Genomic DNA, 19,226 nt, shown 5'->3' with positions numbered 1-19,226 from the left:
TCAAAGATTGTTGTATTTTTCGTTTAAGAAAATAATATCATATTCACCTATAAAGACTATTTATTTTTTATACAATGTTTACCAACCAAAGTATTTATGACAATATCTACAACAACATCACATTCACACAAGATTGCTCCCACATGCATAGAACAATATTAAATGCAACTATCATATTAAAAAACAACATTTGAATAACATCAATGTGACCTTCGGACTAATTCTTATTGGTGACATTAATATTAAAATTGATTTTGCAATCATATTTTTTTAATAGAGGGACAAATGTTGGTCAATCTTTGAAAAAATAGTGAGAATGAAAAAAATAATTGTGTTGATGAAACTTGACAATTTTATATGTGCTCTATGTTTGTTGTGTCACTAATTAGAATGAATATTTGTATCGAAGCTTGAGGCAATAACGCATGTGCATGTAAGATAAACATAAATGTTGTGAAATAGAAGTATGAGGCAATAATGCATGTGCGGTTAAGATAAACATAAATGTTGTGAAATACTAGAATAAGAACAAGTCAAATGTGGGGGCGCCATTTACATCCAACAACAAAAGGAAACATTTGCAACAAAAAAAATGAATATACTTTGGTTCAAATTAAACAAGTCTATTTTTACAAATTTATCCTTTAGTTTTTACTAATGTATTTTTTAGTTGAGTAGCTCCTAAAAAATAACATCATATTTAACACTCTTCAGAAGATTTGAGGAATCCATAATGTAGAATAAACTTATTCTTTAGTGTTGTTATTTGAAACTTAGAGAGTCACAAGTGAGAGTTATTAACAAATTATGTGGCTAACTATCAATTTGACAATAGACATTGATAAATCCATATGGTTCTTTATATGATTCAAATAGCCAAAGAATTAGAGGTTATGCAGACATATTTTAGTGAATATTTTGCCACATCCATCAATTGAGGAGTTCATGGATATTAAGGTCGGACAACAATTGATGCAAAGTAAGGTTATCATAACAATGACAACACATTCACCGATTATGTCGAATCCTATGCAATAGGCATCTTTTCCCTATATAAATGTACAAGAAGTAATTTTCAGTATATAACCCTATGAAAAATTAGTCGACAAATGATAAAAGTTATTCATTTAATCTTCAATTTAGACATGTAATTATGGATAGGAGGTTACATGGGGTAGTAAGACAAATTGGTATGCACAAATTTCACTTTACATCAACACTTTACAAATGAACAATATGTCTTACAGGGGAGGACAAACATTTGGCTTAGTAGGACCACAAAGATCAGTTGATGGTTATTCTACTTAGGAGTAATGAGGTTGAACAACAAACCTAAGTAGAAGTAATGAGGTTGAGTAACAAATCTAACAACAAACATGTTAGAAACTGATGTATCAGTTTCATCCTTGGTGGGCGACAAATACTAAATTTACTTATTTTTTAATATATTTTTAATGTCACTTATTAACTTGAAATAATATAAATATTAGGTTTCCTTCGAACTCATTTACATATTTAGTTATCAGATTTTTTTATATGAGAATATGAATTTTGACTTCTTTTTTTTGTTTTAATAGGTTAAAGAGATAACACACTTAAAGATAAAGAGATAATAAAAGCATTGATTCAAAGAACAAATATTCAAGAGCATGGAAAATTTGCTAATTGAACTGAAAATGACTTAGAGATCTGAAGTTGAGAAGTTGTAAATTTGCCTAGAGAATTATATAGGTTTAGTGACTCTAAGAAGAAGAACTATATATATTTCATGGTGAAGAAACATTCATTAGCTAAGCAATCAAAAAATTTCTTAGTGAAATTTCACTTATAATATTCCTATATAAATACCAATGCTGGTCATTTTAGAGGATGATTAGATAAATGTTGGAGTTTTCCATTCCCTTATCCGAGTATTTGGATACGAGTAGCCTTACTCGGCCATTCGAGTGTTTATCGTCCATCTAAAATACATTAACCTTATTTAAATCTTTTTTCAATTAAGGATGAAAAGGGAGATGGTCTAAAGCCTTCTATTTCTCTTCTCGATTACTTGGATACGAGTAGCCTTACTCGGTCATTTGAGTAACCGTCATCCAACAAAACACTCAACAATTCAAACTTGTTTTCCACCCTTGCACGCCCCCGAAAATATTTTTAGAAACGAGTGTGCTTTATTCATATTGACGTGAAACAAACAAAGACTTCAGCATCCAAGAGCGAGCAACAAGTAAAGGTTTAATCACTCGATATGTTTAAAGGATCACTCCTTTAAAGTAATCCATCCAGCAGTCTCTTTTAGTAGAATTACGTAGCTTTGAGTTCTCTATAGCACCTGAAGATACGTAGGAGTAGGATTGAGAAATTATGTCAGGCACATTAATATTAAAAAACACCCATTTAATAAAAACATTTTCCTTTCTATCTTTTTCTCACTTAGTAAGTAGAAGATAACAATTAATATTAGCTAACACTCTACCGCGAATCTAACTAAGAGGTTGTTGTTGACTACAACAGACGTGAGGGGTGTTAATACCCTCCCCTTGCATAAACGACTCTTGAACCCGAATTTGATTGCGATGACTATTTTCTTTTTGTTTTTCATGGGTTTTATCAATATGTTCTCTTTCTTTCATTGGAATAAATAAAGTTTGGTGGCGACTATGTGCGAACATCTTTTTCGTGAGTGTGCGAGCGTCTCACGAAAGATTGTGTTTTTCGAGATACGACAGTTGGCGACTATGTTGGGGATAGTACCTCAATGCTAGAGAGATTCAAGCCTAAATTAGTTTATTTTACGTTGAGTGTTAGCTTTATTGATTTATCTTCATCTATCTTCTTTTGTTGTTATCTCATAGTGTTGTTGGTGTATGTTATATGTTGTGTTCCATTGGTATCCTTTAGGGCTCTCTTATTATTGACACTTTGTGAGACAGACTCTCTACCCGAGTCTGAGAAAATCTAAGGATTAAGATGGTGGTTGTGTAGTATTGGACTAGGAGGAGCCTTCCTCGTTGGGACAATACAAAGACCCCGCCTAGAGTAGATTCCCTTGGAAATGTTATTGTTCGATGAGCCTTCCTCATGACAATAATGTTTTCAAGTTGGGTCGATGACTCTAGGGACCTTTTAGAACATGTTTCATTTTGGTGGTTGTGTAGTATTGTATCGTGGTGAGCCTTCCTCACTGGGACAATACAAAGACCTCGCCTAGAGTATATTCTCTAGGAGATGTTATTGTACGACAAGCCTCCGTCATGGCAATAAGATTTTCATGTTGGATCAGTGACTCTAGGAACCCTTTTATCCAAACTCTTGAAGCTAACTTGGTGAGTGGGTTTCATGGGTAAATAAAACTTAGAACTACCCCGGTGTATAAGGCCGACCTGAATTAGGTTGCTTTGTTGTTACCACTATTACCCCATACTGTTACATGCACTTGACCTGTCATTGCATCCATATGTGGAATTAGATTGCATTTTCACATATCAAAAACAAAATTATGCATTCGCATATCATTTGCATCAAATATGCATCATGCATGTCATTTACTAAACAAAAACGCATCAATCCTTTGTCCATAACCTACAACCGATTTCCTGACACCTGTAACGAACTCAAAGCAGCTTTCGAAAGATTATGGACCCAGGGGATCAAAGTTAGTTTGTGTTAAGGGAAGATGTTGGCCTGATGGAGAACAAGCCGAACCAACTCAGGGAGGCTATGTAGTTTTGGCACAAAGAGAGGATAATATTCAACGGACTGCAATCACTGAGAATGTCGTTCCACCTCCAGCAAGTGGTCCTTCTCATCCTTATCAAGTACGAGTCCCAATTGAGAATCATGTTATACAAGAGTACCATACTGTTTAGGATGGACATATCTCACCTCATGATGATATTGAGTATCATAGGTTCGCATTCACCATGCCAAATCTCTAAGGGGGAAGCCTCATGGTGAATATTGAGCGACCATAATATGCTGAGATTATTAAAATATGTCGTGCGTTAAAAGAAATGTTTAAAGCCATAGAGGGGTGTGACACCTATCGGCTCAATGATTTTGATATGTGCTTAGTGACAGACGTGGTAACCCCTCCAAAGTCCAAGACACCAGATTTTGAGAAGTACAAAGGGGTTAGTTTTCCAAATACTGATTTGACGATGTACTGTCGAAAAATGGTCGCGTACTCTCACGATAACAAGTTGTTCATCCACTTCTTTAAGACAATCTTAATGTAACGTCATTGGAATGATACATGCAGCTAGAGAGAAGTCACATCCACACCTGGAAAGACTTGGCTAAGGCATTCCTAAAGCATTACTAATACAATCTGGAAGTAGCTCCTAGTCACATATAGGTGCAAAATCTTACTCAGGAGAGCACTGAGTCATTCAAAGAATACGCCTAAAAATGGAGAGAGTTGGTTGCTCGTGTTCAACCACCAATGCTAGATAGAGAGCTAAATGATATGTTTATGTGTACCTTACAAGGTCCATACTTCGAGAAGATGATAAGCAACGCATCATCATCCTTCTCTGACCTGGTGACAATTGGGGAACGCATCGAGGGTGGTCTCAAAAGCGGAAGAACCCAGGGTTCCTCAAATGTACAAACTAGTAAGAGTGAATCCCTTATCTATTTCCAAAAGGAAGAGGAGGATGAAGTTAATGAAATTTTCGAGAACGGGTGTGAAGATGATTAACACACTGGTCTCAATGAGCACAATGATCTCCAACCCTGAAAAGGCTAGCCCAACAGTGGATCAAGCATAAGAGTTCATGCTCAACTGGAAATCATCTGGCTATTTTAGTTTTTCATTTGTATTTCCTTTGCATGTTTGAATGTTTATTTGCTTTTAAGTATTGTTATTTTCTTTCAATGGTAATATTAATGAAGTGATCATGCATTTTCTGAATCAATCATGTCGTATTCACTCATTTTTCATTTATATAAAAAACAAAAGTATTTCTCTCATTCCCTTTTTATTATCAAACTGTTGGTTTTAGTAAAACATGGAGGGAGGATGATGGAAAATGAAATACCTGAAATTGCTGATAAGTATGCTTTCAAACTAACTTTGTTGATGATGTAAAGCATTGTTTTAACTCCCAAACATCGAGATATAAGGAAGGTAATACCTCGTCAACCCCTTTGAGACTAGAGGTTGGTGTTTCTTTCTAAACAAAAAAACCCTTTACTCTGAACTCGGGGCAAAGTATTTTTCAGTTAATTCGGCTATGCATTCAAAGTTCAATAGAATCATTCAAAATATCTAAGAAATGTAACCACATGCTTTTCGTCACAGACATCAAGAAGTGTCGAAGTAGTCAAGAAAATCCAAAGGTATGGTGGTTTTTCCTCAATAACCAATGACATGGCAGTCATAATCAGTAGAAAAGGAAAAGAAACAGCTCGGTAAGTTGAACACCAAGAAGGTGACTTAGGCAAAAATTAGGGTGTCCCGGTGGACTGAGAGTTCAAAATAAATAGTCCAGGTAAAAGTTAGGGAAAAGAAGAAAAAGAGAAAAGAAATATAAATGAAAATAGGTGGCAATCACATAAAGAACCAAAGGGTCACCCACAATTCTTGATATAATCGAATTTTGTTATTACCAAAGATAGGAGACTGCCACCTCAAATGAATGATTTTCATTGGTTCTCAAGCTATCAGGTTCACACTTTCAAACTCTTTTTAAAGTTGAATGTTGTGTCGATTAAACTGAATGTAGGACTGAAGTTCATCAAGGAGATTGGGTTGGGTTTAAATTAGATTTTGAGCCTCATATACTTTTGTTCAAAAACCGTGAACCAGGCCACATTACAACCCTCAAAAGACTTAATTGAAGCAAGGTTTCTTTTGGAAGCATACTCAGCAAGGTTGTGTTAACCTGACTCCTAGATATTTGATAATCACCTGTATTGATATCATATCTTATTTTTTTTCACTTTGAATAAATCAATGATTCATTCATTGTATATCACCTTCATTTCAATAATGATTGATTTCAAGATTTGCATGAGCATTGCATTAAAATTACCATTTTTTGAATGAACAATTTCATTTTCAAATCAACACTTAGCATCAAGGAAATTCTTCCAAGGAGCAGTCAGCTTGGTGCAAGTTATTTCAAGATCAAGTGAATCTGGGGCAATCACTTTGAGACGCAAAAGGTCTTTCCAAGGCTCATAAGAGGGCAAACCACTTCCATGGTACAGTGAAGCCCGCCACTCCATAATTCAGTCAATCAGGGGCATTTTGTTGCAGAATTTAGAATAATGGGGCAAGTCATAATACATTCATATTTTGGAAAACAACTATCAAATTTCTTTTTAAGGGGAAGTTTTTTCAAAGGCCCAATATACTGGGGCACGATAAGTTCATAGGGTGTGAAGAAACTCAATGATCACTACGATTTGAGCAAGTTAGAGGTTGTTACTCTTCCATAAACAAGAGTCCTCAATGAAGCCCTTCAGACGACAAAGCATAAATCAGAGTTTTGCAAACCATTTTCATGGTGTCAAAACTATTCAAGGTTAGTGGTGTCGGGGAATCAGAGTTTAATACCCACAAAATGCATAAACTGGTATATTCATGCATTCACATTCATTTTGCATATCATGTGCAAAACAGATCATGTATAAGCCTCATCCGGATTCAACAACCTCTCAAAGAAGTTCAGTGTAATCCTCAGTAGACCAAGATTTAACAGTTTGTTCTCAACAACAAAACAATTCTCCTCTTCACTATAAGTAATTTCAGAAGTCGATCCTTGTTAGTGATGACTCTCAAGGCGAGTTTCTTCCCCGACAAGGTGATTAATATTCTCCCATTTAAACTCTAGTGTCAACGGAATTTCTGCTTGGCTTCCCCAATAGATATCTCCCTATAGAGTTTTCCCTGTAATTTTCTCCAATAAAATCTCATGAACTCCCCAAGCGAGTTTCATACCATCCGAATTTCTTCAGAAAGGTATCCTCAATACCATTATCTTCAACAAGTCTCTTTGAAGTATTTGTCCAAGATGGACATCTACTCACAAGCTAGCAATCTCCTTGGTGAGTCTAATGGACAAGGGTTCCATGAACAAACAAGCTCTACTGAATGTTCCTTAGTATATCTCCAACGAGTCTCCTGTGCGTTTATTTCTCATAGAGTCTCTTGTGTTCCCCAACAGGTTACTTCAGACAATATCCAATAGAGTTAGTCTCTTGTAGCTCATGTTATTGGCCATTGGTAGGTGTTGTGAGTGATATTTCAATAAATTTGAAACCTTTTGTGTATGATTTGGATAGTAAAACTCCACCTAAGGATGTATGCAACATGTTTATTGATGATAACATTAAACCATTGTAGAAAGTCTCCAATTTTATGCAAATTGGAATACCATGACAGGGGCATTGCCTCAACAGTTCTTTAAATCTCTCCCAAGAATCAAACAAGTATTTATCATCCCCTTGTCAAAATCAAATGACATATTATGGCATTTTAACATTCTTTATAGGGAAAATATTTGGCTAATAACTTTCATCCAAATCCTTCCAATGTGGTTATTGAATTAGGATCCAATAAATTGAGTCAACTCTTTGCATGATCCTTTAAAGAGTAAGGGAAAATTTTGATCCTGAAAGTGTCATCAATTATCCCAAGAATTTTTAAATTGCTTGCAATTTCAAGTAATTACTTCAAATATAGGTGAGAATCATCTGTGGCGACACATGAGTATTGTCCAATAGCTTGGAGCATTTTGAACATCATAATCTTAAATTCAAATTAGGCGACAATGATCTTTGACCTTATGATACCATGTTCATGGCATTAAGATATATTACATAATCTCTAATGTTTCTAGCTTGGTCATTGACAACTCCAATTATATCTTGATACGCCATGGCTTCTTCTTCCTCTTTTTACTCATCTTAAATTTATACTTCAACTTGCTTAGATTCTTGAACAAAGATTCCAAATAAATTATGAGCTTGTTGAAATATCCTTAAAATTCGGAATATTCTTTCTAGCTTTGAATCTCCACGATATCATGGGAAAATCAACATGTGCATGCCAGATTTCAGACATAACCTATCACTTTACCAAAGGATATAAACAAATCAAATGCTCAAATGAATTAGTTTACTAGATTCATTGAAAAATCAAATGTCTAATGACACTTTCCAGAATAATGGAACTAAACACTTATTACTTAGTTATGCATGTTTAAGTATACACAATCAAACTAGTCAAAATGATGAGAAAAATATCAATTTCAAGCGAACTAGATTAAACTTTTTGATAAATCATACTAAACTTTGTAAAAATGATTGATGCTAACAAAATAATAGTGTGTGATTTGGTATAAAGCGACATAAATTTAAAGAGTGATGATAAAGGGTTAACATAGAGTATGTGAACATATTGACAATGATCAATTTCATGAATTCATCTAATATTATGATATGACGTGTAATGGTGTGTCAGGTGAAGACAAAACTAAAATATGCAGTAACTAAATATAGAGCTTATATCTAAGCCTCATAATATCACCAGTACACTTTAATATACAATTCAACATACAATTTAACAATTTTTGGAGAATTTCCAAGAATAAATAGTTTTTATCCCCTTTCAATATACAATTCAACAATGTATATAAATCTGAAGTGCTCAAAACATATTATGAAACTTTTTGAATGATTTTTAAAGTTATGCACAAAATTTCAACATTTTTGAAAATGAATGAACACTTATAAAATTGATTTGAATTGTATTAAAGTTTGTATGAAAGAGGTTATCTGAAATTATGATGTATTTTTCCTTAAATACATTATAAGAAACCTCTATGAATTGATGCAAAAGTTTGAGACATTTTCATGAAGATTTGCAATAGTTTAGAATGAAAATGGTTCATGAAAAGACACAATTTTGAATTTGTACAAGACTTCTTAAGTCGGTTAAACGGATACCTGACTTAACTAATGCATAATGATTTTTAAATTTCAAACATTTTTTTTAAAATTTCCAACAGCAACAAGTTTTGTTAAATCGGTTAAGAAAACCTGACTTAAAAAGTGCAACGAACCTGACTTAAAACAAGTTTTTAATGCCTTTGCTTCTAAGATTTTTTATGCATGATAATTTGAGAACTTTAGATATAAAGAGGAGTATTATTTTTTTAGCATCTAAAGTTTACCCATAATGAATTATAATTGAGTACTTTACCATCAAGATCAATTTTCTTTACTTCCAAAATATCCATAAGTTTGTGCATTCTTGATTCTTGATTCCAAATTTTTATTCTTTGATAAGTTTTTTGTCTTTATCAAAACCAAACTATGAAGGATGATGAAAATCTTCTTCATATTACGTACTTATATCAACAAAAATATTAATATATAACATTCAATATCAATACAAACAACAACATTAAACCTCTAGGATTTTAGGTCTCAACAACAATAACAACAATAAAAACAATAATAAAAACAACAATATAATGTAACATGAGTAGTGATGCTTCACGTACCAGATATGTGAAGAAGAAGTCAAAGAAATAATTTCGGTCTTTCCTTGTTACAAGTATCGAACGAGAATACTAAACACATATTATCTTCGTATTTCCTTATTTTTTTACGAGTTAGAGAAGATATGGATATGGAGTTACGATATGATGATGAACGAGTTAAGCATGATATGGGTTTAGGGCTCTCGTTGTTAGTGGAGATGATAAACTTTGTTAGGGTTATGAGTGTGTTGTTTTAGACAAGTAAAACTGAAGATAGCTTCAAGCTAAGATATATATATATATATATATATATATATATATATATATATATATATAAAAACTATTTCACCTGAGTTGGAAATCACAACAGAGAGGTAAAGTCTAACATTTTACGTGGTGAAAAGTGACTTATTTTTTATTTGAAAATAAAATATGAAGTAAGGAGTCACTATAAAATAAAATAAATCATCAAAAAGAAATAAAAACATAAATTGCAATTGCTATGACTCGATACGTGTCCCTGAGTTAGTTTTTCCCTCGATTTTCTAATAGAACCGAAGGAAAAGATGATAATTTAAAAAAAAAGTAAAAAAATAAAACGCAACGCACCATGAATTATACTTCGGTTATTTATTGGCTGAGATGGAAGTTTTGTCATAAAATATATTATTTGTTGTAGTGTAGAGTTCTCTTGTAATAAAAACTCTTCTTTTTGGTCATTAGGTCTAGTTATCCATCAACTTTTCCCCTAAAATAAATCATATTCTCTTTACTAGTATATGTATTAGGATAGTACAATGCACATGAGAGAAAATACAATCTCTTTGTAATTTTTTTTCCTTTGTTATCCTTTAACGAGACAACTTAGCCCTAGTCCATTCTTACGGAATCTTTTCAAATCGGCGTTAGCTTCAAATAACACAACAACAACCATTATCTTCTGACGTAAAGTCTGTTGGGACTTAACATTTCATATATGTCGTGACAATGCTCATCAGAATGATTATTCTAACACACTAAAAAAAATTAAACCATTTGACCTAAATTAAACCATGAAGCTTTAATAACATTGAAATTAATTTCTTATTTTAATGACACCAAATTTATAGGCAAACTTAATTTATTTTGCTCGCTATTTAAGCTCGATAGTTAATTATAACTTTTATAGTTAAACAAACATGTTAAAAATACTTAACAATTACTAAATTTAAAAATAATTATTTATACAATAATATGAATCATGAGATTGGATCCTCTCCAATTTGTTGTCTCATACTGCCCCATTTTGCTCTAATCTAAAGGTGGAGAAAGAAAGAAATAGAAAAATATGATATAAATCATCAGAAATCAAACCCTTAAATTAAATCCAATGACCAAAAATAACGCGAGAGGAATGGCAGAATGAAAAAGGCAGGAGAGGATTTGAGTCCATGAAACATACATGTTTTAAACAAATTCAAACTATGTCAATTACAGACACATTTTAACATTTGTTTTCATCACACCGAGCAACATTATAAAAAAAACACTCAAAATAAAAACCTTAACACACATGAAAATTTGAACCATACACACAACAATGATAGTAAATACTTATTGCTTAGTTATGTGTGTTCAAGTATACACAATCAAACTAGTAGAAAATAATGAAAAAAGTATCAATTCCAAGAGGATTCGATTAAACTTTTTGATACATCGTACCAGACTTTGAAAAAATGATCGATGATAACAAAATAATAGTGTGTGATTTGGTATAAAGCGGCATAAATTTAAAGAGTAATGATAAAGGGTTAGTAAAGAGTATGTGGATATATTGACAATGATAATTCATCTAATATTTTGATATGACCCGTGATTGTGTGTCAGGTGAAGACAAAACTAAAATATGTAGTAAGTAAATATAAAGCTTATATTTAAGCCTAGTAATATCACCAATACACTTTAATAATGTGTAGTAACTATAGAGCTTATGTCTTAGTCTTGTGGTATTTTTCAACGATGTGGAAATATGTAGTAAGTAATTATATATATTATGTTTAAGTCTCACAATATCGCTAGTACATTTTAAGTAACACTTATTATGTTTATCCATATGGTGCTAGTTCTTTATACCTAAATGGATTAAGTAAGTAATGCATGTATACTTGCTATTTTATCATTTTAGCTCTTGAATTTCATTTATTAAACTCTACCGCAAACTAACAAACTTTTATCTAACTTTTATATGATCAAAATCAGAATTAAATATATGATGCTAAATCAAAAAAACTAAATATAACACAACATCGTATTCATTAACATTCAAAAGACTTATATTTTATGAAATTTCATATTATTCAACGAGCAAGATTTAACTCATGTCGAAAAAAACAATACAACAAATTTAAATTCTACGTTACACATTCCTAAATAATAAAAATGGAAATAATAAACCTAAGGAGGCACTCAAATCATTGCAATCTGTTAACTGCAAGTGACCTGAGGTGTCATGTCTCTCAACATTGGATTTCTTTTAGAATTAATGTTGGAAGAGAAAATGGATATAAAAACTCTAGTTTATTCTTCTTCTTCTATGCATAATTTTTAACCTTTGGACCTTATATTCTTTTCAATGCATATTCTATACATAGTAGGGTTCTCTTGTTGTAAAAAAACTCTCTTTTTCTGTCTCAAGAATAAAATATGTTCTTTTGGCTTGTACATGTACTAAAATAATATAATACACATGAGAATAAACATAATTCTTTTTTTGTAAATTTCTGTCCATCCTTATTCTTTAACGAGATAATGCAACCCTAGCCTATTCTTTAGAAGTCTTCTCAAGGTTAACGTTAGCATAATAGAGATATAATAATTAATTAATTAATTAATTAATTAATTTGTGACATCAGTAAATTAATTAATGTTTCGTTTGTGGGTAGTTTGATGATTTATTTTGGGTTGGTTGAGAGAAGTTGAATTATTTTATTTTAGTTGTGATTTTCTAGATTGTTTTATGAAAATTATCAAAATTGATAAACAAGAAGGATGAACTTGATATTTTGTATTTTTTTATCTATAATAAAAATTAATTAAAAAGTTAATTAGTTTGCTGATGTGGACTTAAGATATTTAGGGTACATTTGTTTTAAGACTTTTTTTTTATATTTTAAAAATTGGTTTTATAAAATATTAAAAGTTTTTTAATATCCATAAAGACTAATTTTGACAACATATAATATAAACATACATTATTGAAGATCAAAACATAGTCGAAATCACAATTTTTTAAAAAAAATTGTATTTCAAAAATAATTTTTATGAAAAATTATTTAAAATGGGAGCTTCTATGGTGAAGTTGCACAGATGACCGTTTTGAAAAAGTTATCTGAAGACGGATTCAATGTTACAATGTATTACATGAGAGTGTACAATTCTCATTCTTTTGATTAATCTTTGTGAACTTATTTATTTTATTTTATTTATAATTAAAAAATTCTTAATCATTATCTTTGACCTTTAGCCGGATCACTTCAACCATGATTCAAACCCGTAATACCAACATGAAATCCGACGGTTTCATATTTATTTAAACATCGAAAATAACAATTAGCTATCCAGAAACATCACAAATACTACTTACATACAATATATTTATGATTTTAATTTTAATTCAAATGGTCTAAAACAAAAAATATAAAATATAAAATTTCAAAAACTTGCATGTTAAATGTCAACGCAGTTAAAGACTTTTGCACTGTGTTATGGTTGGTTCATGGAATTTGTAGAAGAAACTTACCGTACACCCACGATGGATTTGACCCTGATATAGACCTTGTCAAGATGGGTGTGTTCATCATCTTCAATTATATTTTATGAACAAAAATTATGAAAATCACAAAATCAACGAATTAATTCACAAATTACATATTGTTGGAACCAAAATTACACCACGATTTCAAATTTGTATTCAAAATTGCAAAGCAAACTGTGAATTTGATTGATCAATGCAAAAAAAATGTGGCGTGAAAATCGAACACAAACACGCTCGACCCGACTTGGTTATGAGGTTTTATGAAAAAGTAATTATAGAATCATGCTCGTGGTGAAATTTTGTTTCTAATGGTATATTCATTTGCTTGAAACAGTTAAGAATCATGATTTTGTCATTTTTGGATTTTTAAATTCATGAGAAATTTTGAACAAATTTTTCGAAAATCTTAATTAAACATGTTTTCACGCCGTTAATGATTGATCTAGAGATTTATGGATGTACAATATGAACATCAAAATCTGAATTTAGATGAGAAGATGAAGATTAAAGATTTTGATCTATGAGGTACACATAGGGTACACATTAATAGTGTGCATCTAATAATTCTGCGTGACATTGACTAAGTCAACATTGCTTTCTGATCAGACAAATTTATGACTTCACCAAAAAAAATTAATTCGATGACTTCATCTTAGAATTTTCCATTTGAAATAATATTAAGTAATTTTTAGAAATTTTGATATCCAATTTTTTTTTAATAAAATGATGAAATATATAAAATAATATTTTAAAAATAACTCTTTGAATCAAATTTTCTTTTGAAGTTTTTACAAAAAAAAAACTTGTAAATTTTTTTACATAAAATTATGATACACAATAAAAATCATTTTAAAAAAAGTCAAAACAAACGGACTCTTATTTGACACTTATCATTTTCGTAACAAAATTTCAGATTTCTTGTAATGTTCCTATTTAACTCTGCGGATCATCGTTTGATTGGATCTAACTGTGAAAGTTAGGTCAAACTACATGATCGTCTACTTTGTACTTAGCCGAAGTCTCATACATTCTTACTTGTTATTTGTTTCTTTTGTATTAGATCTTTGTCATGAGCCTTGCGGATGATCCGAAATAAAATTAAAAAAAAAAAATCTTTCCAAAACATAAAGAAATTTGGCCTAAATTAAATCATGAAGCCTTAACAACATTGTAATTAATTTCTAGATTTAGTGACACCAAATTTACTTATTTTGCTCGCAATTTAAATTCATTAGTCAATTATAACTTTAATAGTTAAACAACCATGTTAAAAGTACTTACCAAAACATTTAGAAATGATAATTTATATAATAATCCAAAACATGTTTTAAACAAATTCAAACTATGTCAATCACTGACATTTGATTTCATCACACTGAACATTATCAAAAAAAAAAAAAAATCACCCAAAATAAAAAGCTTAGCACACATGAAAATTTGAACCATAGATCGATCAATGAGCACGCCTACAGATAGTGAAACCATCACCAATTGAAGCAACACAAATCTCAACACGAGTGTCACTTGCAATTGCTTCATTGAAAGCAAGTGCATCCTGTCTTATTTTTTTCTTGTGCCCTAAAACTGCTTCTTCCGGCAATGCAACAGTTCCACCCCAAAGAGTGTTATCATAGATCACTAATCCACCAATCTTAATCAGTTTAATAAGCTTCTCATGATAATTCCAATAATTATGTTTGTCAGCATCCACAAAAGCAAAGTCAAAATTTCCATCATTTGAAGGCTGCAACATATATAAAGCCAGTAACATTAATTTAGTACTAGGAATAGCAAATATATAACTATGAATGCTCACATTTTCCAAGAGTTTATCAAGAACTGGTAAAGCTTCAGACTCTATGAAATCAATCTTGTGTTCAACACCAGCTTTTTTAATGGATGGAAGCCCTACTTCATAAGCTTTTCTGTCTGGATCCACGGCTATAATCTACAACATCAATACGCAACGAGATTCAAACTTAAGACTTTTTGAGATAAACACACTCTCAGAAACAAATATACAAACCTTTCCATCATCAGGAATGGAAAGCGCGGTCAGGAGAAGAGAGTATCCGGTAAAAACTCCGACTTCAATTGTCTTTTTAGCATTCAACAACTTCAAGAGTATGGCCATTAGTTGACCCGCATCAGGTGCAGTGCCCATGAAACCCCTAATGAATTGAATGACAATGACGTTACATTATACCAATTAATTGCATGACATTACTATATTACTGTATGAGTTTTATGCAACACTGACACCTCTGAAAAAAATATGAGTTTTATATACCACTGACACCTCTGAAAAAAATATGAGTTTTATATAACACTGACACCTCTGAAAAAAATATGAGTTTTATATAACACTGACAACTCGAAAAAAAATATGAATTTTATATAACACTGACACCTCTAAAAAAATACGTACTTAAGTCTATGTCTATGTTGAAAAATGACATCGACTCAACACCAATATATATATTATTATATGTTAGACATTACTATTTCATGCATCTTAAATAATAAACTAGAGTTATTACGTACATAGGGTAGCTTTGATTGGCATTCCTTATATCTTTGAGAGTTTCTGCTTCTCGTGGATAAACACTCGTTTCAAGTATATACTGATACAATAAAAACTTTGGATTAATTAAGCAAATAAGATTGAAAAATTAATGAAAATGAAGGTAGGTTAATTAGAAAAATATATGAAAATAAAATAAAGCAAACCTTGGTCAAATCCTCAGTCTGCAATATACTTCGGTTTTTATCTGCTGTCATGTTTTTCAGTTCTCTCAATTAGTTTGTAAGACTTGCAAAACCTCCTCAGCTTCAACCAGTTTTATAGGTAGTTTTTCTTTTTACATGTGGAGGATGTGTTGTGTGATGCAACCTCCATTCTTTCGTCTCTTGATTGAACATCTTCAACTTTTTCACATGTACAAAGATTGTTCTTCAAGTTGGTTGTTACAATTCTTTTTCATCGTTTACTTGTTTTCTTTCATTGTTTTTCTGTTACCTACTTGTTTAATTGTTCGCACAGCTCATGCCATCAGATTTTGAGGTGCAATTAAGTAATCAAGATAATGATTGTTTATCCATGTATTTTTTTTTATAATGATTGTTATTTTTATCGTTTGCACTTATGGAAGGGATGGTATTAGCCAACATTCCGACAAACAAACCAGTAAAAGAATAAGGTAAGTACTAGTAATGTTCCTACATCTTTATGTCAAGAAATGATGTGACTCATCGAAATTTATCCTCCTAACCATCCGCCACGTGTTAGTTCACAGCCCATAGTGTTGGACTAAAAACAGTTGTCATATTAATTGTGTCAAAAAAAGTGGCAAGTTAATCTCATACAAGAATTGTATTAATTAATCTCATACAAGGACATAAATATTGCACTTGTGAATTCGACGAATTAAGTGACTAATAATAACGGGGTGCGGAGAGTGGGATTAATTAGTTTTTGGAAATTTATAAAAACTAAAACTAAGTTGATAGTTGCTAAATATACTTATAAAAACGATGAAGATCCTCTTTTGAATCATCTATCTTTAGATGAGAATTTCTATGATTATTCTATAATTATTCTGTTTTAATTATGCCATTTTACATCATATGAATTACAACCTTTAAAATCCCTCTATAGTATGAGTACCCAATCATATTGGTTAGATGTTTCGTCGGAAGCAACCTCCGTATATAAGTAATCTCCAATCGCAACGATGAAGAATTTATGGCACATAAAATAAGAAAACAATTTTACAAATACAAAATTATAATCTTGCAATCCCCCGTATATTGGGAGTCTCCAATCGCAAGGCGATTTGCTTCATCAGATAAACCCCTCGTATACTGGGAGTCTTCAATCGCAATGACAAAGGTTTTATAGCGCATAAAACTACTGATGGTCGAGATTATTGATGTCGGAACACGACTATCATTACAATCTTATAGTTTTACTAATCAGCTAAACAATTCACCGTTAAATCTTGGTTGTCATCTAAATCAATTCTCCTAATTTCGTAGACGAAAGAAAATATTAATCTCAAATAAAACTAAATAATAATAAATATAAAATCGTTACAGAGGCATCCACAGAGAATTACATAAAACACATCTTTAGGGTATAATCATCTATAAGGAACCTAATATAAGAGAACTACTCACTCAACCTTAAGGGATTCATGGTTTTGAGAATAAAAAACAACTATAAAGACTTACAATAATTAGGAATAAACCATGAATTGTAGCCTTCATTTTCCTTTCATCGGTAAAAACAAGAACACCTTAGTCTCTCTTAAAATCGAAATTCTGATGACTTAACATGTTTTTCAACTTATAGAAAAAATTCAAAAAAAAACGCACGATCGTGGAACATTACTACTTTAACGCTTCGCAGCTTCTTCATTCATCTGGTTCAGAATTTCGCAAATTGTTTGAATAGTGTTGTTATGCTGATGAACATGTCGATATGCTGATGAACATGTCACACTTGTCTTTTAGGGTTTGATAGCACCGCAATAACTTGTAGGTATCTCGTGATATATATATATATATATATATATATATATATATATATATATATATATATATATATATATATATATATATATATATATATATATATATATATATATATAGAGAGAGAGAGAGAGAGAGAGAGAGAGAGAGAGAGAGAGAGAGAGAGAGAGAGAGAGAGAGAGAGAGAGAGAGAGAGAGAGAGAGAGAGAGAGAGAGAGAGAGAGAGAGAGAGAGAGAGAGAGAGAGAGAGAGAGAGAGAGAGAGAGAGAGAGAGAGAGAGAGAGAGAGAGAGAGAGAGACGATGCAAGAATAACAAAGTATAACCAGTTTCTTGATCGGCAAGAAACCCACAAGGGTAGAAAAGAGGGAAGCAAGAAGAACATAATGAAACTGCTTATAAACTGTTATTCTTTACTTTCTCTAGGGAACAAGATTACAAGTGTTATAGAGTAGCAAATAACACTCTCACCCTAATTAGGATTTGCGTTATACAATGATAAGAGACTAATATTTTATTTATAAGATAACTATCACACTAAACTAATGGGCTTTTACACACAAGCTAACTTAGAGAACAAGCTAGCTTAAATGATTAGGCATAACAAACAGACCCAATTCGACATGCTAACAATCTTAGCATATTTCGACTACAATATGTGAACAGACTTTGACGACATGCTAAGGTCTTGTCGGATTATCGAAACAAAAAGCTACCATTCGATCATACTCGAGTTCAATCCAATATCTCATAAATCTCTACCTTGGAACAAACTCTATAACATCAAGGGAACAAACTACCTTTTTTCATGCAGCTTTATCAACTGCATAGAGTGGAAAAACTTGCAATTTTGTAATGTCTTGGTGATCATATCAGTAAAATTGGATTTGTCAAAACCTTTAGCACTTGGACTTCTCCATGCTCAATGACCCCTCTGAAGAAATGCAACCTCACATCGATGTGTTTGGTTCGCTCATGATATGGTGAATTCTTCAATAGGTGTGTAACACTTTGATTATCACATTTAACAGTGATAACTCGACCTTGAAGTTTCAGCTCCTTAGCAAAACCTTCAAGCCACAATGATTCTTTCACAGCTTCAGTGAGGGTGATATATTTTGCTTTAGTGGTTGATAAGGCAAAAACCTTCTGAAGTGTTGATTTCCAACTGTTTGTTGTGCCAAACAAACTGAACACCTATAAAGAAAGAGATTTTCTGAAATCCATACAATCTACATAATTAGAGTTGACATACCCTTTGATTTTTGATTTACTATTTTCACCACATGCTCCACCATAAATCAGGAATCTATTCGGAGACTCATTTATGTACCTTAAAATCAACTTCAATGCTTGCCAGTAAGCTTTTACAGGATTCATCATGTACCTGCTTACAAGACTTACT

The 19,226-nt window shown here is 31.7% G+C and overlaps 1 protein-coding gene across 1 annotated transcript; it reads right to left on the bottom strand.

Moving 5' to 3' along the window:
* Window positions 1-14,672: 14,672 nt before the first annotated feature.
* LOC127076253 (probable caffeoyl-CoA O-methyltransferase At4g26220) lies at window positions 14,673-16,116 on the bottom strand. Its single transcript, XM_051017852.1, has 5 exons — window positions 16,021-16,116; window positions 15,835-15,914; window positions 15,317-15,461; window positions 15,107-15,238; window positions 14,673-15,034 (listed from the first exon to the last, which is right to left on the bottom strand). The coding sequence occupies exons 1-5, from the start codon at window positions 16,069-16,071 to the stop codon at window positions 14,744-14,746; spliced, it is 699 nt and encodes a 232-aa protein (XP_050873809.1). The 5' UTR covers window positions 16,072-16,116; the 3' UTR covers window positions 14,673-14,743.
* Between the last annotated feature and the right edge of the window lie 3,110 nt (window positions 16,117-19,226).

The sequence above is a fragment of the Lathyrus oleraceus genome, chromosome 4, assembly GCF_024323335.1.
Source record: "Lathyrus oleraceus cultivar Zhongwan6 chromosome 4, CAAS_Psat_ZW6_1.0, whole genome shotgun sequence".
NCBI lineage: Eukaryota > Viridiplantae > Streptophyta > Magnoliopsida > Fabales > Fabaceae > Lathyrus > Lathyrus oleraceus.
The sequence above is the reverse complement of the archived record's forward strand: the minus strand, read 5'-3'. Positions and strand labels throughout refer to the sequence as shown.

Coding starts and splice junctions, on each gene's coding strand:
- LOC127076253 (XM_051017852.1), bottom strand. CDS start 16,071: ATGACAGCAGATAAAAACCGAAGTATATTGCAGACTGAGGATTTGACC. Junction 15,239..15,316: donor CCATTCCTGATGATGGAAAG/GTTTGTATATTT, acceptor TTGATGTTGTAG/ATTATAGCCGTGGATCCAGA. Junction 15,035..15,106: donor TTGATAAACTCTTGGAAAAT/GTGAGCATTCAT, acceptor TATATGTTGCAG/CCTTCAAATGATGGAAATTT.